We start from the raw sequence: 24,604 nt of genomic DNA, 5'->3' as shown, positions 1-24,604 counted from the left end.
TCTTTGAAAAGCTTTCCTTTTACTGTTTACTTCTCTGCGGAGGCGCTGCAGCTCTGGGGATCACCAGGGAACAGCACTGGGTAGTGGATTTTTTCGTTTAAAGGTTGTGGTACAGGCGTTTGTAATGACCTTGGTAACAGATCTCTGGTTCATTTCTGGATCCAACAAGTTGCAGTCCCCCTTCGGGAGATGCATGCCAGAGATGTCCAGAGCTGCTATGAAGTTGTCCCAGTTAGCATTTCCTATTTTAAATCTGTTCAATGTGAGTTTAGGATTCAATGGTTGCTGTTGGATTCTGGACATTTGGAAGGTTATGGTCCGGTGGTCCGAGGTGGTCCGAGGTGGTCCAGGCTTCCTGGACACACCTGCCAGTGGATCATTGGTGGATCATCGCCAGTTGATCATTGGGATCATCGCCAGTGGATCGTTAGTGAATCATCGTCAGTGGATCGTTACTGACGGGTTCGATATTGATGATGATTGATCAGGTGAAAGCTTTCGGGATAGTTTAAGAGTTGGCGTTTAATGGACTTCTACATTATTTTGGAAAGAGTAGAAGTGCAATGGGATGACATTTCGATGGGTGGAATGCCATTCTTGTTAAGAACTGGCTGGATATGAACTACTTTCCAAGCAGTAGAAGAAACTAGTGGAATAAGGAAGTGCAAAAGGCGACACAGAACAAGAGCCGACGTTTTGAGAACAAATGGAGAAATGGCTCTATCTTTTCATTAAGATTGCTCAAAGTTCTTCTGACATCGTTTATGACTGAAGACCACAAGAGGCATTCGATGAAGTGTACTGGGAATGGTAGGAAGTGGTATACTAAGGTTGTAAATAGAAGAACAATAGGATGTTATTAAGTCAGCTTTGACTTTATCTGAGAAGGAGATAAAGCTATCATATCTTAAGAGAGATGAAAGTATCGATTTGACAAAAGTTGCGGCCAATAGCTTTCGCAAGAGAGTAGAATGCTCGATTACATTTGAACCAGAAGCAAGTCGTCTACTTTTAGCCTGTTAAAATTCTAGTTTGGATCGATTAATAACTGCTTTGCAATAGTTTCGAGCTTTGGTGCATGCAGAAAATGAACCTGGAGATTTCGATGCAAGGCAAATTTCGATTACAACATTCCTACCTTGAACAACAGTCTTAGCACATTTATTAGAAAACCAAAGTTGATAAAGGACAGTACTTTCGGGTAGAATGTGGGGGAAAAAAACATGTTTTCGATAAAAGAATAATTTCACACACAAGCTTTGAGGAAACGTTGACATCAGAAGATTAAAAAAATGTAATCTGACCAAAGGAAGCAAGGGAGGATGGAAATCTCATGGATCATTACATTTTGCACTATTGTAATGCCAATCAACACGAGGTTGATAATCTCCACGAGACAAAGCCCCCACTGGCCAAGAGACCATCACCAAGGTGTGATCTGAGGCGCCTTAAGGATCATTCACCTCGACAGTGTACTCAGAAGGGTTGTTTGTGATAAAAAGATCAAACATGTTAGCTGCGTGGTTAGGACTGTCTGGAATTCTGATAGAAAAATGAACAATCTGTCCAAGATCATCAGTAATTACAAAAGCCTCTGCATCTCGATCAGCTGGTACCTGGTGACCTGACGACAATCCAGCTGGAGTTGAGAACCTTAAAATCTCCAAGGAACTCTCTTTTTAGGAAAGTTGGACTGCAGAATGTCGAGTTTCAAAGAATGGAAGTGAAACGGTTCCAAGTGATTAGTGGTATTGGAAGACCGATTGGGGCAACAAATGAATTTGGCAGAGTGTGGTAAAGAGATTTTAAGCTAAAGAAGATCGAAAAGAGGGATTTCAATTTACTAAGTCTCTGACAGATAACATCATGCACAAGTACCTTTCAAGCGAAAATAATTGTATGGCGAATAATTAGGACAACAGAGATGAACAGTCGTTGAATTAGCCAATAATTGGGATTTTGTCAGAAAAATAAGTAGGGCTTAATAGACTGTAAATCGAAATGGAAATCATTGAGATTGGAACTGAGACGACTTATATTTGTGAAATGAACGAGGAGGTGTTTGGGAATTTTATATCTATTCGCAGATAAGTTTTTTCTATTAGAATAACTATTCATGATGAATTCAGTTGTAAAGAAAAGGTGGGGTGACAAGTTGTAAGAAGTAATGAATTTTTTGTATATGGCGTACCAAAAGAAAGCATATACTTAGCTTCTTGACATAATGTGGCCTCGACAATGATGAAAGCTTTCGGGAAGACCCCCCCACATGTATGTGGGGGACATTGTCGAGTCCACACTACTCGGACTCCAGTCACTACTACTCTAGCAGAATAGAGACAGTGAGATTATATACAATACATAATCCGGATGCCTCCTAGATATTTACCAATAGATTCGGTCTGATGGAGTATCTGGCGGCCAAACTAGAGCTGTGCCCTTGAAATGTAAGAAAGATTAGATTTCGGCATGATGCTCATTATAATCTCAAAAGACATCAGTCATACTGCATGATGGAAGAGATGGAAGTTTGCTGGATCTTTGCTCTGGAGAATGACCATGGGTTTCTCTACTTCAAACCTCCAATTAGCAAAGTGTTGATTGCACCAGTTCGTGAGAGTCAGTTGCCTCCTATTATTGCCTGGTGTCCCAGAGAGGTGGCATTCTTCTATCATTGTACACGTGTCAAAGTTTGACCCCTGCTTAAGTTGGTTCATATCTCGCTGTGAACTACAAAGAGTGGTTCACACCCAGGTGTGAACTAACATCCCATATATATACTAAGTACAGAGCTTCAGCACATGCAGGGGAAGTATATCCAGGGTTACTAACAGTCCCATCATCAAGAAGGCAAAGGAATAGGTTGTTTAGGAACGACAGAATTCTGACCACTAAACTTACGAGCATCACCTAATATCAATTCCATTGGCGTTGCACAAATTTAGTAAGCTTTACCTTGTCATACCCGAGGGAATGTTTGTGATTAACCTCAGGTATCAGGGATTAATGGTAAAAAAACAGCAATTAAAGAAAATAGCGCTATGGTACAAAAACAGTCTTTTCTAGAAAAGATATTTTAACAAATGTTTAATTATATAATTAAATTTAAGAACTTGTAAAAGTTTTAAACAAATAAATTTAACTTTATTATTAAACGTTTATTTTATAAAGGTATATTACGTTCTGACTATTACAGTGATGTTTTTACAAATATAATTGTCACCACCATTATGACTCTAACTTCAAAACAGGTACCTGTCAAATAGTGGGATGAAAAACAAAATTCCGCCCATTTCCACTAACACTAAAAAAAAAGTTTCGGTAATGTTGGATTCGGTTTGTTATTCTTGGCTGAAGTCGCCTCCAACCTACATCTTAAACGATCTATCTTTCTAGACATTTCAAAAGAATTTTAAATCATTTAAACCGCTACCCACAAAACTCAACAATTTTAATATGAATTTAAAACAGCATAATCTATTTTTCTAAAAACAGTGCTGCAGAAATTGATAAATACTATTAAATAAAGATAAATCAAACCCTTTTTTAATGACTTAAACTATGCCGAATCAAATTGAAATATATCTCCAGCCAATTACATTTAGTAAATTCATAAATGGTGTTTCAACAAACATTTCCTTTAATAGCTAAATGTATTTAAAAATGAATCTAGAAATGTAATCATAAATTTTATTATTTAAGTTAAGTTTTTTTTTTTATGTGATTATAATTAATGGATTTCAAAATGTATCAGAGATAAAGCTACTTTTATTTTTATAAGTTAATGAAAAGAGATAAAGAAGCACATGAAAAATTCAACCAATCACGTAGTGGAACCAGTGGAGCTATTACAAACCAGAATTGGTACATTTAGTACATTTAGAAAAAGGTGTTTAGTAAACGTTTTCTTAAATATCTGAACTTATTTAAAAAAAATAATATCTAATTTAAATAGAATTAATAATTTTATTATTTAAGTATTTTATAATAAAAATTAATGTATACTTTAAATTTAGTAACTATAAAACTATTTTTATAAGTGAATAACAAGAGATAAAGAATCATGTGAAAAATTGAACCAATCAAATAGTGGAGAAAGTTACAATATAGAAGTGGTGTCAGTTTTCTTTAATGGTTGGTATATTCCGAAAAATCTTCATTAGCCATAGCCTGCACACTCGATAATTAAGAAATCGTCCCAAATATTGCGCAGATAATGAAAATGAAAAATTATCGGACTATTGTGAGGAGGCAAAACGCTTTCCCAGTAGCAAAGTGTTCCGACTTAGAATCTTTCCCTTTAGAAACATCAAAAATTGATGGGGATGACATCAAACGCAAATGAGATATTAAAATTTTGGCTCTTTGCGAAAAATAAATTACTTTTCCCATCGCAGAACAGGTTAAGGACGAGAAATTACAATGTAAATTGTAAATCGTGATCACCAGCTAATTTCGCTACCGTTATCTGTGGCTTGCAGGAAATTGAAATTCTTCTTCTAATGATTGTATCAAGAGTTCGCACGATTTCATCAAATCGATGACAAGCATCGTGTCCCCATGAGACTTCCGTACTTCCACAGTGATGCAAGAAATGCTAGTTACTGGTAGAAATGATTTTGGATGCAGCATCCAACTGAAATGACAAATTCTCTGTTTGTTTTCCTCACTCTGAATTTATTCTGATAAAATTAGCCAATGGAACTTGTAGTGTCTTCGTATCACGAAATTCTGTCATTAAAATAAACATATGGAGAAAACTCTAAGCGTGGAATGCTCATTTAGAATAAAGATAATTTCTTAAAATGATAATTTTCATGAATCTCCTGTGAAGATCTACAGTATATTGTCAAAACTTAGAGAACATCGTTAACTTTTAGATACATTAAAGAAAGCCATTCGGTTGATCAAGGCTGTCTGTGGTTAAGGTGTACAAAGAATGGTGTATAGTGTATAATGTGTTTAGGGTTAACGGCACCAAGGGTTTCTCCCATCTCCGCGTAGTATACATTGTGGTGTGATACAGAACACTGTAGAGGCCAAAGTTTAAAAGGGTATGGATATTGTGGTGTATAATGTTTTGTACCGTTGTTCATCTGGTCTTTTAGCCGTTGGGTCTCAAACGAGACCCACCATTGCCCACACTATACCTCGTGGAGGCAGACCAGACGGAAGGGAGACTGAAGACTGGGAGGTGAAAGACAGAAATAATGGGTCAATAGTGAAAAAAACCCCAAAAGTCGATGGGGCAGGCCCATGCCTCACCAGGTGGCAGAGGGAGGGTACAGAGTAACCATCCCCCTGCCAAGGGAAGGGATGGAAAGTGAACCGAGTGAGGGTACCCGGTTCGGATCGCCTAATGCCATTATCTGGACTTGGCCACTCACACGCTCCAGTTTAAGCCAGTGGTCAGGTTAAGTTAATGATTAGTTGTTCTTCTTGTAGCTGTTAGGTTTTTGTTTGGTTGACGCATCTAAGGATCTTTATTCTGGATGACGAGTGGATGGTTTGTAGGAAAATTCCTGCTAAGGTTGTGGATTTGTTCTTCTTCTAGTAAAAAGATCCTGCGCAAACTGCGTTAAGGCTTTATAATTGCCCTCGCTCTCCAGGAGATATTGTTCTTGGTTTATTGGCGAGAAACGTATTCTGGTTATTAAGAAGCAGCGGAGGTCTTTGTAAAGTTGGCAGTGGTACACGAGGTGCTCCCACGTCTCTGGCTGTCCACAGTGGCAGAGAGGGGTGTCACTCAAACCGAAACTGGAGAGTTTTGCTCTTATTGCGCCGTGTCCCGTGAGTGGGTAAGTTGTCAGCAGTCCCGGTGAAAACCAATTTGAGCTTTTGGGAAACACTAGTTGATTATCCGGTATGAATCTTCGGGTGACTTCCCCTTTTGTCGAAGTCGTCCAGCGGGTTTGCCAGGTCTACTGCAGGTGGGTGAGAAGGCGTTTTTAATCGAGTTTACGATCGTTCGCCAGATCAGTTTTGTAGTCTAGGCAGTGGTTGCACTGGCTTTGGACAGTTGATAAAGCAACCCACAGCGGACGATCTCCAGGTACAGGGAGAGAGCGCCCAAGAGGACCTGGAGGGCGTGGGTGCTTACAGTACAGCAGACTCTCGCAATTGTCAGTAGGATTGAACGTTGAATGGTCTCTAGCTTCCTTTTGTTTACTGCTGTTACCGCCTTGTGGAACCAGACTCCTGATGCGTATTTTATTGCTGGCAAGAAGACTGCCTTTTAGAAGAGGGCTAGGGTCCTCTTCTTAAGTCCCCAGTCGAGGCGAGCGACTTTAGCTATTAGTGCGGAATATTTTTTGATTTTACTTCGAAGATAAGTAAGATGGGGTGTGAATGACAAATTTTTATCCAGCAGAATACCAAGGTATTTAAGTTCGGTGGAAAGCTTAATTATTGTTTCCTGAATCTTTATCTAGGGAGGCCTTCTGATATTGAGAGAACTTTTAAGTAGGATGGAGCAGGTTTTTGTTGGGGATATCTTTAAGTGGTTTTGGGTGGCCCAGTCTTGTAGGATATTTATAGCACGGTTTGCAGAGATCTCTAGTTGAGCTCTTGAGTCTGCCGCCAGCATCAGGATCAGGTCATCCGCGCAGGTCTGTGACCTCACATCACCAAGGTCGAGATTTAAAAAGCTGTCGAGCACCACGTTCCAAAGAATTGGGCCAAGTGCTGAGCCTTGTGAGCATCCTCTATGGACTGGCCGTGTGACTGAACAGTACGGAGCACTGACGGTTACTGTTCTGTTTGCGAGATAGGTTTTTATACAATTGTACAAATTAGCTGGTAGTTTTGCTTTCCGGAGTCTTCCGAGGACGCTTGGCCACCAGAGGGAGTCAAACACCCAGGCAAAATCTACTTATATGACAAGGAAGTATTTATGACTGACAGTGGTAGCTGCTTTGATGATATTCTCTAAAGCGCCCACTGTGGAGCTTCCCCTTCTAAAGCCGTATTGGTTTTCAGAGTGAAGGCCAGCCTTGGAGTAAAGAATTTCTATTCTATTGCTTAGAAGATGTTCTAGGAGTTTGCTTAGTATGGATAGAAGAACGATGGGGAATGGTGTGGAACGGTTCAAACCACCTCCCGCCGAGACAGGACTGCAAAGGATTACACAAAGTGGATGAAGTGGTGAGCGAAGGATTCAGCGCGTTGTACGGGCTGAACGGCAGGTCACTTTGGAACAGTTAACATTGAAATACAATATGGGGAATGCAAGAACAGTAACCTAAATGACAGCACACTCAAACGTATGTAGACATGGAGACTACATGCACATTCAGACCTATGAAGTTCCATAGCAGACGACCCAAGAGACAACCTCTCATCACCGCTACTCATTGTCGACGGCGAACTATGGTGTCAACAACACGCTGGTTGGACACTGGAAGACTGGAAATGAGTGTACTGGTCGGATGAGTCAAACTACTTGGTGTAACAGGCTGACGGACACCGTCCTGTGTGTTGCAAGCAACGCTAGTCCACCGGTCCATCGTGTATGGTTCCCAATATCTAGGCAGGTGGTGGTGGTCGTTGTTTAATACGGCTGATGTTCTGCTGGCAAGAACTAATACCCCTGGTGCTTGTGGACCAACGTTTCACTGGTGAGGTCTACAGATACCTCTTAGGAAACCTTGTGCAACCTGCCATGTTGCATTTTTTCCAGACAGAAACGGGACCTTTCAAGACGATAATGAGCCGTGTCATCGAGCCCGCACTATGCACGAGTGGTTTGAGGGGCACATGAAAGGTTTCATCCATCTTTATTAACTTCCAAATTCGTATGAACTCAATCTAATTGAACACCTGTGAGTTGTTTTGGATGGAGAAGTGAGGAGTATGGACACGCAAGCGTCATCTATTCCGACACTCTGGAAAGCCTTTGGTGCAGATTCCTATAAATGTCTTGAAATATCTAGTGGAGTCCCTGCCTAAGCGAAAAACGGCTGTGATACGTGCGAATGGTCGGCCCACACGGTATTAACTTGGTGATCACAATTTAGTGATCACCGAGTGTAAATTGAATGAAAGCTTCTGCATTAATGTAGCCAAACACGGAAGTGTAACTGAAAGTTAAGATAAAAATTCCTAATCGTTGTTGTTTCAGGCATATCGGCAACTTAGGCCATTGCGTCGTATATAAAGACTGCAAATTAGTAATAGTAATAATAATGTTATGCAAGAGAAAGCGAGCGTATGAGCTTATGTAGCATCAGCCAAAGAAAAAAAAAAACAATTCACACATTCATTCCCTCTAAAAGTTTGTCCAGTTTGTCCAATTCCTCCTTGAATTTATTTAAGCCATCAATTTCCATAACGACAGATGGAACTTTGTTTCAGCAATTAACCACCCGCTGGCTAAAGGCAAATTTCCGCACATCTATTCTACAACTGTTTTTCCTCAATTTGAATTTATGCTCCATTAGGTTCGTAATCTGAGTAAGGGGAAGAATCCCATCAGAATTCCTCGTGCTCAACCCATTCAAGGCCTTATACACCTCAATCAGATCACCTCGTAGGTGCCTAGTCTCCAAACACTGTAATTCGCAGAACTTAAGCCTCTCTTGGTAAGAGGATCTCTTCATTCCCCGCACCAATCTTGTTGCCCTTCTCTCTTCACGCCGACGCAAATCCATATCCTTCGTAAAATTAGGCCACCAGACCCGTACGCAGTACTCAAGGCGTGGCCTGACCATTGTCTTATACAGAGGGACAATCATCTCCTTTCCCCTGCTAACAAAATTCCTGTATATCATTGACAAAACTCCATGACCTGCTCTGTCAGCCCATATGCACTGCTCAGCGAACTTCATATCTGACTGTACAAAAATCCTCAGGTCTTTTTAATTCTCCACCTTCCTAAGTGTAGTACCACACAGTTGGTACATTCCTTTAGGGTTACTTCTACCTATATGCAGTACTTTGCTTTTGTCAAAGTTAAACTTCAATTGCGTATATTCCAACATCCGATTTGCTGCTTTCTGGATGAAAAAACGAATTTTTATTTTATAAAACACGAATTCGATAAATTTATGTCAAATAAACACAACACGAAAAATCACATGAACTAATGCGGTACTCGTTAGGTGGTACACGTCGAAATTAAATCACTAACATTCAAGACACGAAATTTTCAAAATAATTAAATGGGCAATATTTCAGGCTGCACAAATTGCAACTAAAAGCCACTATTTCAAGTGTCCGCGTTTTCGTTTTATGGTTTTCAGATTCCTTTTATTTTCACACAAACGGTCTACTTGCGACTAATTCTTTGTTTGTATATCGCAAACAAGATTTCAGGCCGCGAATAGGTTCGCCTGAATGGTTCCTGTCAGATGCTATTGTAATTGTAATTATAAAGTGTCCCGCGGATTTCGTGGGAGTGTGCAGCCACTAATTCAATCGTCAGCAGTTTCGTTTTATGGTTTTCACATTCTCTTTATTTGTTTTTTTCACGGCAAGGGTCTACTTGTGGCTAATTCTTCCTTTGTATACCACAAACAAGACGGTTTGTTCGCTGACTATAAACAATACATTTTATATCCTTTTTTATTATATATGCATCTGTACTGTAATATTGAAAGATTGCATGAAAATAAACTTAGAGGGCCCGAATGAGTTATCGGACAAAATTAATAAATGAAATGATTGATTCACATGCAAAGAAAAAAACCAAAGAAGAATAAGATGATTACAATATAGTACTTGCATGTTTGACTATAATTTGTGTAATTTTTTTTTTCAAATTTTAATAGGTGATTTTCATATTATTTAACGCACCTGCTTCATTTGCCAGATTTCTGTGAATGTACTACACAAAGCTTACTCACAGTAAACGTAAATATACGTTGCTAATATATCGACCTAATCTGTCTAAATGAGTGACAAGTGGTAAAGCCACGAAGGACAATAGTCTTTTGGTGCGGGCTACACAAGACTGAAGCTGTTGTACTAAGGACGATATCTTTGATCATTTTGACTGCACATTGAGAGGATACTTAGAGTAATGATAACCGAGGAGTTAAATGTGATAAAAGTTGCAGACTCTAACGTTTGTGTGCCTGAATACAGTAGACAGGTCAATGTGATGCAAATCCACCGCTGTTTGCGAATACATTGAGTTAAGCGTCTGGGAATTGAGACGTGCAAGTGTCCAATATCCTCCTGAGGTATTTCCCACCAAGCATCATGAACCGAGTGCTGCAGTACATCCGTGGTGTGCGCTGGATGTGGGTGGCTCTATAGATGACATCCAATCATGGCCCAAGAGTGATTGATTTTGAGAAATCCAAAGACCTGGCTGGCCAAGACAGTACACCAACACCACGACGACACTCACGGGTATACGTTTGGGCGTTGTTCTGCTGAAAAATGACGTCAGGTACTCAAGTAACAAAGGAGAACGACGGGTTCCAGAATCTCGGCGACATGGCAACAGATTGCTGTTGACGAACACTAACGATGACCGACTATTAAAACTCACCGCTCCTCACATTATCACACCAGCAGGTAATGCAGTATGGCGTTCAGCATTGGCGATGGGTTTATTCGCCAAGTCATCTCCACGCGTATATATGCGGCGATCAATTAGGCCCCAAGCAGAAGCGGCATTCATCGCTGGAGACCATTTGACGCCATTCTGTATCCCAGGTGGCCCGTGCATGGCACCATTCCAGGTGCTGTTGGCGATGGACAGCGGTTAGAGATAATCGACCACCATGCACGATGGCCCCCCTTCTGCCATTCAGCGTGCACTTGTTCAATGGGTGATGGAGTGAAAGCTAGTTGATGTCATAGGTCATGGTAGCAAACGTGGACAGAGCTTCTGCGTAAACCTGTAGACGGATAAGAGAATCCTCCCGTTCTGTAGTCTTCCGTCGTACTCCACTACCAATTCGAAGAGTAGTCAAATTGGTAGCGGAGTACCATACGAGTGGTGACATGTGGTTTTCTGTTTTTGTATCAACATCTGTGCAGGGTGGTACTGTCATAATCCACACGTTCAGCTAACAAGACGAAGCCACCATCCATCTTTTCGAAGGCCAATAATCCGCTCTCTGTCGAAGTTGCTGATATATCGTACTCTAATTTCCTGAAGTTCCTGGAAGGCAGAAACCCATTAACTGCACACGCGTTGCTTTGAACTCCGCGATCTGTATTTTCGTTTTTATATCAGCCGAAGCTTTTGCTCCAATTGGTCCCATATTTTAGTCATTTGTGTATCTCGGCTCAACTCACCTGTCTGCTGATTTACATGGACTTCCAATCATTCCTTCTGGGTGCTGCAATTTCAATGTCACAGTGGATGTATTCAACAATTTCCTTCGTCTTCTAGCCAGAAGGAAGCTAAAAGAATTCGACCCCTTACAATTCTCTAACTATTAATTTGGCTATCTTTCCTCACAGTCCTCTTAATGCACTTTTTAATGCACTCTTAGCTTTCTGGCGTCAAGGAACGAACTTAAGCCTCGATAATTACCATCATTAGAGTACTTCTGGAATGAAAAGCAGCTTAAGAGACGAAGGCGCATTTTTATTTATTTTATTATTATTATTTTTTTTTTAAATTTGAGACTCGTGTAATTTCAGAGTTACATTTAAAAATGTTCTTCAATTACTGTTTTTCGGAAGGAATTTCTTTTAGCTTTGACTCAGTTCTTTAAATTTTAAGAAACAGACTTTCTGTATGGGACTCGACCTAACTGTATTTCAGAAAAAAAGAAAAAACGAACGTGAAAGAAATGTATTAAATCTTTCCCGAGAAATTCCTTTTGCACAGCTCTCCAAATAAACATCTCTTATTACTTCTAGTGTATAAGGAACGCAAAGATAATCTCATACTGGCTTGGAAAAAGGGGAAAAATACCAAAGATGTAAACAAACCTGGCTGTTTGCACGCAATATATCAAAGAAATATTTTTAATCAACAGCTAAGATGGATTGCTGGAATATACAGACATCAAAAAATATGCAGATCATTCATTTCTCCTCTAGTTCACGTTTCGGATAAACAACGAATACAAAACAGGGTTCAGAATAAGAAAAGCAATCCCCGAATGTACACAGAAGTACACTTCACTTTGTCAGTGTGAACACACCATCAGAATCACAAGCATTTAGGTATCAAGAGATGTTATTTCAAGTATTTATTTACATGGAAGAAGAAGGCCATCTTAAACCCCTTTTCTTTATCTTCAAAGATCAGCTTTTGCTACGTGAAGTGATCCCAAATAGAGATTCCATAGACAAGTTCTTAGTTACAAACAAAGCCATTTCTTGCCAACAGTAATAAAGGAACGGTTTACCTTAGGTTCTTGTTTTGTCCGTGTTCTTATCTGTTGCCTTACACCGGCGTTAAGCTGTCTTAGGGAGACTTGCAAGAAATTCATCACCCCGAGCGCTAAGCTCCTGGTTGCTTTGGAAAGGGGGAAAAGAGTTAAAGTGCTTTGGATTTCCGAGTCCCTGCACTCTTAAAAAGATCGTTCCCTTTATTTTACTTAGTGGTAGTTGTAAGGGGATTCTCCAGTTCTTTTTTAATGCTTCTAGACTTTTAAGATACTTTCAGAAAAGAAAGATAGACTAGAAATTGGAGAACGAAAACAACACACAAGAAATGCTTTGGGAATATATTCAAACCTACAAAATACTGAAAATGTTAGTGCTAATCGAAGTGACGTCTAGTGTCAATAACTGACACTAAGCATAACTTTGTTTATGAGATGGATGGATTTATAATTCAAAGCGTTGCGCTCAATTCCAATGTGCATGTCCAACCTTATTCTCCTCGTTTTCGATAAATAAATGAGATGGGCCATTACTTTAATCATATTAGGAAAGAAGGGTACGTGTCTTTCGATGAATTTCGACGTCGGATGCTGTCAATTAAATACACAATCGACTCTCTGACAGACAAGCAGCCACACCCTTTTATCCAAAGACACTTTGCCTATGTTTCCTAATGGAGTCACCCTATCTATTAAATTAATGCGTCTGATTAGTAATTCCATTGGGGTTAATAACTAAGAGTGTCCAGATTGCGAAAGAAAGCACGTCCTTCGAATCGATTTGTAAAGATTTCTATAAAACTTTAATGATCAGTGATATTCGTGGAAAAACGATATTTATAATTTAAATGGTTTTATTTTTAGGGGTTTTGCTTTAAAAATACAATAAAAGAGATTATTAAGCAGAGATTATTGCATATAATAAAAGAGATTATTGCTGTTAGGACAAATAACCTCGAGGCCCTTCAGGGACATCAAGGTTATTAGGCCTAACAGCAATTTCCACGTCATCAGTAATGATTATAATACCATTCCTTTTCCTGAGAGATTTAGACAATCTTTAGAGAAGTGTAAGAAGTGTTCTTAAGTATATATACGAGTATATACTGATCCTTGGGGAACCCACTTCTTACATCAACCCAATCTGAGGAATAACCATTTATGACAACCCTCTGTCTCCTGCCCTGAAGCCATCCAGCTATCCATCTAATGATTTTTCGTGATTCCAACATATTCCAGCTTATAAAGTAACCGCTCGTGTGGGACTGAGTCAAATGCTTTGCTCAAATCCAAATAAACAACGTCGAAATTATTCCCTTGTCAAAATTACCGTATTTACTCATGCACCCATCGTACTTTTAATAATTTGTTAGGTGTAAAAGTTAAGACCAAAATATTCAAAAATTTCCTAAATTCTGAACTTTCGGTTATTTAAATAATTATTCTTCCAGAAAGGGCAAGTTGCTAGATTATTCCATTCTCAAACTGACTAAACCTCGACTGCAAGCGCTTGTAAGTAATGATTACACGAGATGAATGGCACAATTATTTTCTGTTGGGCTGACCTGGTGGTGCAAGAAGAATGACTTCACTCCAATCTATTGGGACTGTCTCGCAACCTTTGCATGTTTATTTTTGGTCTTGGACAACGCTCCGGTGACATATTAGGTGGGTACTTAAAGTGCGATGGTGTGTTAACTTGGCCATTTATTAGAAACGTGACGTCTGAGAGCGGCATCGATAGAATATCAGCAGCGAGCGGCCTTTGTAGTACCCTTTCTCGATGTAATCGGATTTCTCTATCAAATTAAAGTTCTGCTTTACTCTTATGACCACTGAGGCCTTGTGTGCGTACAAAAATGAGTGCATTGCAGCCGATTACATCTTAAGCCATTACTGCCTAATGAACCCCTCCACGTTCACCTTTTATCACAGTTCCAAACACGCTTTGTAATCAGCCCGATTCTTCCTCTTCCATTCACCCACCCTTTTATCGTGTTTCGACCTAAATTAGGCTACCTTAATGGCCCTCGTTGCCTTTCTTAGCGCTGATGAAGTTAACAACGCGACTCCATTCTGATATTTCAACCTTGCTATGCCCGTGTAGATTGCCTGGGGCAATATTATCGCCTTTTACTAAGATGGTTCGCAAATGACTAGCACTTGCTTTCTATAGTCAACAAGTTTTCTAATTGGCCACTAGATGGTGTTAAATGTGAGTACAGTATCTAAAGTCAAAGCGATTGTACAACCAGGGAGTACAGTCAATATTTCCACAAAGTATTGTCGATCAAATCACATAAATTATTTAAAATGGTGCTCTTCTAAAAGTATATTTTATTAAAATAATTAAATCTTAGAGTCAATAATTTTTTAAAATCTTAAAACATTATTTTAAAATTACTCTTTTTTTATAATTTAATTTTTAAAAAAAATTGCTAAACCTGTCTTTCTTCAATGAAGCAATTACAAGAGATTGACTCCAAGAGAGGAATTGGATTGGTAAAAATATAGCTTTGGTTTTTATAACCTGTCTGGGCTTGCAGATCGAAAAAGACTATTGCGACAAATAAATGCCTTGTAAACACTGCATTACTGAACCATATAAGTGAATCCCTTGATGAATTTAAATATCTTATAGCCTTCTTAAAAGTTTCCAAAAGAGGAGGAACAAAAGAGATGTTGGAAGAAAACAGCACCCCTAAATCTTTACGTAGGAATTCTCATTAATGAATTGATTGTTTATTTCTTAAGGATGAAGCTAATAGAGTGGCACCCCAGTGTACTTTCTGGTGAAGATTTCACATTATTCATCACTAACAGCGCCCACGTTATCGAAGAAAACTCCAGATGCAAATAGAAATACTACTCCTAATAAAACCTGAAATTTTTGTAGGCCAGAAATAACAGCCTTCATTATGGTTGGTTGATTCAGTCCTCTAATAATCTCATGCCCGTTGTCTGTCCGCATGTAACAATTTAACTTCAAGTAGAGATTTTCATGAAATTGCATATATGGGACTCTTAGTAATATTTGTCGAGCCATTTAGAATTTCAATAAAATCGGATAAATAGAAATCCGGCCGGGTAATCATTATCTACATTTAATGCATGAAAGAAATTCATAGATTAAATGGTCCACAAGTAACCATTCAACTCCCAGTGGACGGATTTTCATAATCAAAATAAAGAAAATTTATTTTAGAAATAAAATAAATTTTCTGTTTATACTCCAGGAAGATCACATGGTGTCAGAGAAGTTCACAAGACAGAGAGAATACAAGAAACAGCGGCTCAGGGGATTGAACCCGGTTCCAGGGGCATAAGAATTACTATTACGCTCTCTGAGTGATATACAAAACGTATGATATTCAAATAATTTAATAAATATCGTCATTTAAAGATTGACGACTCTTAGCTTATTTCTTATGGTATGTTAGTATTTTATCTAAACGGATGTAATGTGCTTCTTTTCCAAGATGCTTGCAATTTTATACATTTTTACGTTCTTTCTATTTGGGAAGTGTAATCCCGTAGTCCGATAATCCACCTAGAGGGTAATAAATCATTACATGGCGATTTAGTGTGAATTGCCGATAACCGAGATTGTCCCCATGGCAACCGTATCTGCAATAGAAAGTTTCTAAAATTAGGGTGCACTTTTATGAGAGTTTGTGTAATTTATTGCTGCTAATTCTGAACAGATTGCAATCGATATCTTGCCAACACAGGCAGAAATGTTTTAAAAATCAGGAATAGATTTTCTTTTGGTGGTGATAATTTTCCTTCTTGTCTCATTTGGTTTCAGAACGCATCCTTCAAGCAGAATCCGCACGTCTGGACCTCCGGGGACCTGCTTTCAAACACGAACCAGCTCATCTTGTAGAGTTCTCTAATAACACCGGTGCAAAAATCCGCTGCGAGGCGACTGGGAATCCCGAGGTGGTCGTAACTTGGTCCACAAGGGATGGAGTTCCTATCACCGATGTTCCAGGTCTAAGACATCTCCGGAAAGATGGGACGCTCATTTTTCCACCTTTCCGTGCTGACGATCATCGACAAGAGATTCATGGTGCTGTGTACCAGTGTATTGCATCCAATAGCTTTGGTACAATCGGAAGCAGAGACGTTGGCGTTCGCGCAGGTAAGAATTTATTTCTTTCACAACATATTTGTTCTCTTTAATCTTTCATTCTTTTCTGAAAGTTCCTATTAGCTGCGAATCATGGAATCTTTCGATTCTATATTCTTCAGTAATATATTCAATTTTAGCGAGATATTTTATGGTTTATTAATAGATTTAAATTTAAAATTTAAAAGAGGTTTAAATTTTACTTGTTTGTAATTTAATTGTTTAAAATTATCGTGATATTCATTATAAAAGAAAAGACTTTTGAAAATTTACTCTTACTTTTATTATTTTCTTCTTAATTTTAATTGACTATTTGGAAAAGGGGTTTCAAAACAAGGTGCTGAAAAATTTTAATTTATTTTTGTACACATAATTGTTGATTATAGTAGGAATAAAATAATAGGTGGCTCATTCTGAATGATACTGAACCGCTAATTATTTTTCTCCGGACTGTGCAGCGTTAAATATTATTCTTCTTCTTGGATTTCTCCGTTGTATCAACAGTTATCCTCGACCTAACTTTTTTTTTTATAATCTAATTTTGTTCCTCCACTCTTTTCTGTCTTCCCAGTCTCCATTCTTCAATTTCCTCTTTACCATAACTGCCCTCACTCCTTCGATCCATGTGCTTCCAGGGCTTCCTCTCCTTTTCCTTCTAGGGGGATGTCCATTCCATTTCTTTCTTAGGGAATCTCTCTTCCTCCATTCTCATAACATGTCCATACCATTCTAATGTCGATGATGTTTAATTGAGCTTTTGAAAGGTAGATGTTTTTAGCCATACATAATCCCATTGATGTGCATCTTTGAAACCAAGCCTCCAGAGTCACTTTCAGGTAAAACTTTAATAATGTGGGGGATAAACAGCACCGTTGTAGCAAGCCCTTTGATGTATTGAATTTTCTTAATATTTCTGACCCAATTTTAATGCAGCAAGTGTTATTTTTATATATTTTTCTAATTATGTCCATCACCGGTTGCCGTATTGATATTTTTTCCATGGCACTCCACAGCATCTTTCTTGGTACACTGTCAGACGTTTTTTTACAGGTCAATAAACACTAATCCTATATCCTGTCCAGTATCTTGGAATTTTTTATAGAATCTGCTTGACCGTGAATAAATGGTCAATACAGGACTGCCCAGCTGTAAATCCGCACTGCTCCTCCGAAATCCTTATTTCTTTCTCTAGTTTAGTTTTTAGTATCCCAATAAAAATCTTTTCAATTGGGTTTAAAACACAGATTCCTCTGTAGTTTGAGCAATTTCTTCTATCCCTCTTTCTTAAACATAGAAGTGATGTATCCCAGTGTCATCTCTGATGGTATTTCTTCTCCTTTGCATATACTGTTAAATAGTCTCGTGATCAGTGAGATGATTTTTCCTCCTCCGTATTTTAGCAGCTTCAAGTTCATTACTCCAGGTTCAGATGCCTTTCCTTTTTTTACTTCTATTTCCACTTCCTCAAAGCTAATCCTTCTTCTCCTGTCCAAGTTTCAACTTCGTTATCTCTAAATTCCATTCTGTTTTCACTCAGTAGTTTCCATAATATCGATACCATTCTTCTAATTTTTTTACACCCAGATTAGTCTTTTCTTTAGGTGACTGTCGCAAGCTCTTCAGCACCTTCCATGCTGTAGCAGATCTCTCACATCCTATCTTGCTGTTTACTTCCGCGCAGGTTCTATCCCATGCCTCATTTTTTGCTTTGTCAATTTTAATCCTTACTTCTTTATTTTTCTCCCTATAGATGCTCACCACTTTAAGAGCTACGCCATCTAAGGTATGCATCTTTTTTAATTCTTCTTTATCAATTCTTTTAACTCTGAATTCATCCGGGTACTTGGGGGCTTTTTATCCATCCTGCCCAATACTTCTCCTGCGATCTTCATTACTGTTGTTTTTTTTAGTGCTCATAAATGTCATTTGCATTCTTTCCGTAGCTGTCATCTAATTGGTGGTTTAGTCTTCTTCTGTAGAGATCCGCAATACTCTCCTCCTTTAGGGATTCAACGTTAAACCTATTATCATAAATTTGTTCATTTTTGGATTCGTAATTATTTCTTTCCTTTCCTTTTTGGTAGATGCATGGAAACGCCAATGTGGCCTTCACCAGAAACGTGAAGGCCCTGGATTTTTCTTCATTCGTCTCATGATCTCATCATTCTTTATCTTATCAGTCCGTCATGGACTGATAAGACACTGTGGCATAGAAGATTCTTCATTTTAAGGAAAAGCTTTGTCTTCTTCTATGCATACCTTTGCTGATTGTCCCCCAATACAAATTCGTCATTATCCCGATGTCTTGGCTATAAATTCCAATATTCTTTAAGATTTGAAACAGTTTGCCATGTCTTACCCTATCAAAGGCATTCCCATAATCCAAGAAGCAGAGGAACTGCCAACAGAGCTTCCCTGGTATCCAGCTCTTAGCAACATGAATAAAATGTGGAGAAAAACAATTGGCGGTTCTAAGCACTACGTTTTGGTTTATAGATGTTGGTTTCCATTTTTTTTTTAACTCTTTTTGTTTACAAACAACACAGATATCTTTTGATAAATTTAATTTAATGGTCGCAATATTATTTTATTAAAATATGAACTATGTGAGATAAATATTTGTAGTTAGTTTTACACGAAATTTTGATATTTATAAAAACGACAGGCATATCAACATACGCTTTAAATTATCTCTAAAACAGCATTAAATAATGATGTAAATGAATAATGCCCTAATTAAAATTTTAGATAGAAATCGATAAAATTTTCCTTTTGAAAAGTAAAGAAGGTTGACATAATGATGAGCATAAAATCTAAGACTGGAAGCCTTATTTCGAAAACAGCCATCACATTATATTTTCACTTTTTATATAAACCAAAGTGTGAAACATTTCTTGTTTGTTGATTAACAAAGCGCGTGCAATTTAAATGCAAATACGAAGCGTTCTAAAACAGCCTGGAATTCGGTGATTAAATGTTTAATTAAGAAAACTTTGTAAGAAATAGAATAATTTACAGAGACACACACACCTGGTGTGTGGAATGTATCCGTTTGCTAATAAAGCGAACTCCCACACCAAAGCACCACAGGAGCTTTCTCAAACAAACTCGGTCTCAGGATAGAAAGAACATTAAGCTGAGTTTCTCTAAGTGTAATTGAGTTTTGGCAGAACAAAGTAAAATCAAAAGTGCTTCAGTCAGATAATTCAAGATTTTAATACGTAGGGAAGAGCATTTAATAGCTCAAATTTAACTCTGATTATCTTTTGAGTTACATTTAGTATCTTAAATTGTTTATATTTAATTAAATATTTACTTATTATTTTAAACAAATGTTTTTGTTTATTTCTTAGTGATATTGTTTATTTTTTTATAATTATTTTAACTACTTGCATATTTGTGTGATTTTATATCTTTATCCGTATTAAATATGAAACGAATTAATTAGTCAAATTATTTCGTTTTAAGATAGCCAGGTAGCCCTGGCTAAAGGGCTGTTTCCTCAATCTTAGATAATATTATTGTCCAGATTATTTGGTCAAATTCAACAATAATCACAGACCAAACCAAAAAAAAGAGCACAAGACCACCAAGCTGCTTCTCTAAACTTCATTGTCGGGAAGATACAGTCTGGTAGGTAGCTTTCTCTGATTATTCGCCACATCCACGATTATCAGACTGGAAGAAGGCCGCCGTAGCCTAGTGGTCAGGCGCGCGGGTGCATAAGTACACGTGCCTTGAGTGACAGGGGTTCAAGCCCGTGACTACTGAATACGGTGCTGTTTCTTGTATTCTATCTATCTTGTGAACTCCTCTGACCGTTTGGTCGTCCCGGAGTATAAACAAAAAATGTATTTATGTTTGGCCTTACTGTCTATACCATCCTAGTAACTCAGGTCATGCAGCATGCAACGTTCTGCTCACTGACTGCTGCTGACGTGTTCCAATCGTATCATTGAGGACTTTTGTATGCTGCGACAACGTCTACCTTCGTTCCGAGGGGACGATTCTTTTCAGAGCCCTTATGTCACGTTGCGTCAGCCTCGGTTTACTGGATCGTTTCATGACCAATAGTCAAACGAGCGATTTTCAGAGCTATTTAAATGTCACGTACAGATTGTTTGCACATGTGGCATCCTATTATTGATTGTGGAAGCAGGATCGTGGCATCTTGCTTTCACAATCGTACTACTGTTTCCTAGAACGCCTATAGTTGTATGTGTGTGTGACACATGGTGCTTGGCAGCTTTTGATATATGGAACTAATTTTGGCCTACATGTCAATACAGTTTAATTATTAGATAAATATGTAACAGACATTTTATTGCGGTTAAAAGTATAAGGCGATTTGACATTTTGCGATTTTTACACATGGGAAGGTTGTATTATTTATATATTAGCTTTTTTAATTTATAAAAATAATTTCTTTCTTTTTTTTTTCTTCTAAATAACGTTTCTATAATTCCTCAATAGAATAGTTTTTTTTTTTTAAAGCTATCAGTGGAAATGAGCATGTTTTGTAACAAACTTTCCTCTCAAAAGTATTGGAACACCTAAACGATGCAAGATGAACATAAATAAACGTTATAAACACGGGTACGACTCGTAATAAAGAATTTAAAATTCTAAAGGGGGCAGGATTGTGGATTGCCATGTCAGTGTGTGCTATTGGAGACCGTTTGACTCTTTCGAAGTTATCAATAAGTATTAAGAAAAGATGGAATATCGAGAGTGATACACGAGTTAACTACCCTATAGTTTTGGAAACTTATCTTTAGGGATCGGCAAATCCGGGGCCAAGGCAGGGCAAGCCGACGCGTTATAATTTCATTTATAACCGTCAATGACGATGGGATTTTCTTCTGAGTTAGATAACTGAGTTAGTCAATCAGTCTCAGGTAAGGGTTGCCTGGTTTTATCTCTGGTAACTTCGGATTTTCGTTCGGAAAATCGTCTAAAGAATACGCCTAAGGGACCATCACCGGTAATCCAGGTACTGTAGTTTCTAAGAGATCCGTTTGAATTATGTTTGACGGATTAGAGAAGGATTTCTTATTATTGACCTATTGTTAATTACTTAGTGAATATAGCCTACGCGGTGATCAATGAATTGTTTCTAATCTGTTTAAGAATGCTTTTTCAAAGATCTCTAATATGTTATATACAATGGAAAGTGGGTGGTACCTTTCCAAGATTTAAGATTATTTCTTTTCATGATCGGAATAGTTAAACGCTACTTCCATACTGGAAGAAGACTGGTTGTGTCCAAGATGGAGGCGAAGATTGAAGACGTACGAGCCACAGATTTTTTCTATGAATAGGAGAATCCCATGATGCCATCTACTTATCAGGTAGATTGCTGACAACTTTATTGAGCTCTATCTGGTGGTGATCTCCATCCTCGCTGGATATTTTAAAGTGTAATTGGCGTGGAAGTTGCCAGTCTTTGGAAGGGTTCAATGTGATCAACTGTAAACGTGAAAGTGATCAATGCACTGTTTCTAGTCTGTTTAATAAAGATGTTCAAAATATCTTTAATATGTTCTATTCAATGAAAAGTAGGTGGCGACCTTTCCAAGATTTAGGATTATTGCTTTTCAAGATTAGAATAGTTAAACACTGCTTCCATACTAGAAGGAGACTGGTTGTCTCCAAGATGGAGGAGAAGATTTTTTCTATGAATAGTAGAATCCTGTCTTGCCAAATCGTACTTATCAGGTAGATTGCTGACAACTTTATTGAGCTCTATCTGTCGTGATGACCATCCTCCTTGGAGATTTTAAAGTTTAATTGGAGTAGAAACTACCAGTCCTTGGAAGTGTCTTCAAAGTACCTTCTAGCCATTAAAAAAGGTGTTATTTCTACGTGGAAATTGCTGTTTATTTTTCGAAGATTCTCGTGTACTATTGACGTATAGAGAACCGGAATCTGAACCACTTGCACATATTGATTTTCCACGCCGTGATGGTTCTGTCTGAACGATTTCAAGCATTAAAATCAATAAAATATCGAAGCAGATCTCCCATAAAATTCGGTACATTTTTAACACCAGGTTTAAAAGTTCCAAAAGTTACCACCAGTCGCACATATACCTCTGGTGGTAACTTCTGGAACTATCGAATACAATTTTCGCCTGCATCATCTGTATAGTGTGCCTACTAAATAATATTAAAAAAAAAGAAAAACAGATACTTGATGCAATTAAGAGCTGTTAAATCGATTTTTGAAGTATACTTAATTTTTTTTCTTTACTAGCACATGCATTTCTGCGTTTACTACGAACGAAGTTAACGATGTCATTTAATAAGGTTTGCATGATAATTACATTAAACGCTATTCGATGTTGTTTTATAGTAACTTTTCTTCTTCTTCTGATGTTTTCTTTTAATTTCTGAGCAACAGCATCTAAGATGCGGAGCTATCAAAAAGTAGAAATAAACTTCTGCAATGTTCGTTCTAATTAAAACTTCTTTAACAACGAGAGATAGCAGCACCTGGCGTAACATTTATTTACAAGATTGTCTGATTGTGTCTTAGATTAAATTCTCTTTCTCATTTGTACGTTTCTAACGTGAAACTTAAGAAGTTAATTCTTATTGTAGTGGAACAAACTTATCCAATTAAGCGTTCATTAACTGATGCAACAACAACGAAGGAAGAAAAAAATCTCAAGAAAAGAATAAAATTAGTCGTTTCTTCCAATTAAAATGATGGGTTAAACTTTGTTTACAGATTTCCTTGAAAGAGATTTATTCGATCAATAGAAATCCTAGAACTTAAACGGCATGCTGGGAAGGGAATTAGAAAGTGTCCTTATTCGTGGTCATTAAAATTGGCAATTAGATGACGTCACGGCAACAATGGAAATGTGAAACCTATCAAAAATTGCAATAATTCACTAACATCCGGGTAATTATTGAAACAATGAGAACATGAAACCTACTAAGAATGGCAAAATGCGCGCGTGAATTTGGCTCGTTGAAAGAGTCATTGTTGAAATTAACTAATTTGTAATACTTGGCGGGGTCTCGTTTGGTTATATTAAAATGATTGTTACGCGCACGTGGATTTTCTTCTTATAAATGAAAGGCTAACATTAATGCGTGTGTAATTATTCGTCGAGCTGTCTGGATATCAAAAGAACCCTTAAAAAACAACAGCCGGACTTTATTTTTCACAGGAGAACGTTTTTGTCGTAGCCCGCTGATGAAAAATGAAGATCCAACTATTTAATTTCTTTTGACAGCGTGCTGAGAGCAATAAATTATCACTCGGACGGAGCATCCTTCCTTTAACGCGAATGTACTTGCGAAAACACTACATAATATATGCTGTCCAATGTCGTTTTTGTTTTGTTATGATGTATTTTTGCAGACTGGCGTCTGCATTGCAAAACATCCTTTATGAACATTCCTGTCGGCTTAAAAAATGTCAGCAAAAGTACAAAAAGACCCATTAGTGTGCATTTTTCTTCCATTTATCTCGCTCTCTTTCTCTCTCATTCTTCCTTTCTTTATTTTTCCGTCCCTCTTCCTTGTCAACATTTTTTGACCAGTTTGGAATTTCCGTTGTATTATAGATCGTGTTTGTTCTTTTCAAATAAGATATTGAAGTCCTCTTCTTTCAACTACGTAGTTTTCGATCTCATAAATATCACGATATTACTTTGCTCACATAATGTCTTAGTAATCGAAGTAAGATTTCCTTCCTGCAGCCGGAGTACCATTACTTCCAAGGAGAACATTTGATTCCACTACGGTTTATCCGTTGCCGGTTTTTCAATTCATAATACTAAGTCTTTAGCTAAAGGAACTTCGCTTTCTTCTGTTTATGTACAGTACAGTGCGGCATAAACAACTGTTTATATCGTTTGTCCCTATATACAGGTATAAGAGGATACGTAAATATCATGTGACCAAATCTTCCGAAAGGCAATTTGAAAAATAGAAAAATGTACCTTCTATAACAGGTACAGTATTTTTTTTTTCTTTTCTTTTAAATCTAAATCTTCACCTAATGGCAAAAATAAATCCAATTAAAATCGTATTATCAACGAAATTCATGATGGTGCAATGTGCAGTTTGTATTTATCTTTTAATAATAATCCTTATCCCTTCAAAACGAAGTACAAACTGTTGTCAAGCAATCCTGCTGAGATTATTGGATTATACCGTGA

General features: G+C 37.8%; 1 protein-coding gene across 1 annotated transcript in view; it reads left to right on the top strand.

The window, feature by feature from the left end:
• LOC150077754 (cell adhesion molecule Dscam1-like) overlaps nt 1-24,604 on the top strand; it is a 156,892-nt gene that overhangs the window by 47,591 nt on the left and 84,697 nt on the right. Inside the window, exon 2 of the mRNA XM_090385434.1 lies at nt 16,105-16,440. Coding sequence (XP_090241560.1) covers nt 16,105-16,440 — 336 coding nt within the window. The remainder of the gene's footprint in view (nt 1-16,104; nt 16,441-24,604) is intronic.

This window comes from Mastigoproctus giganteus, chromosome 11, assembly GCF_048544385.1.
Source record: "Mastigoproctus giganteus isolate SK-2022 chromosome 11, ASM4854438v1, whole genome shotgun sequence".
NCBI lineage: Eukaryota > Metazoa > Arthropoda > Arachnida > Uropygi > Thelyphonidae > Mastigoproctus > Mastigoproctus giganteus.
The sequence above is the reverse complement of the archived record's forward strand: the minus strand, read 5'-3'. Positions and strand labels throughout refer to the sequence as shown.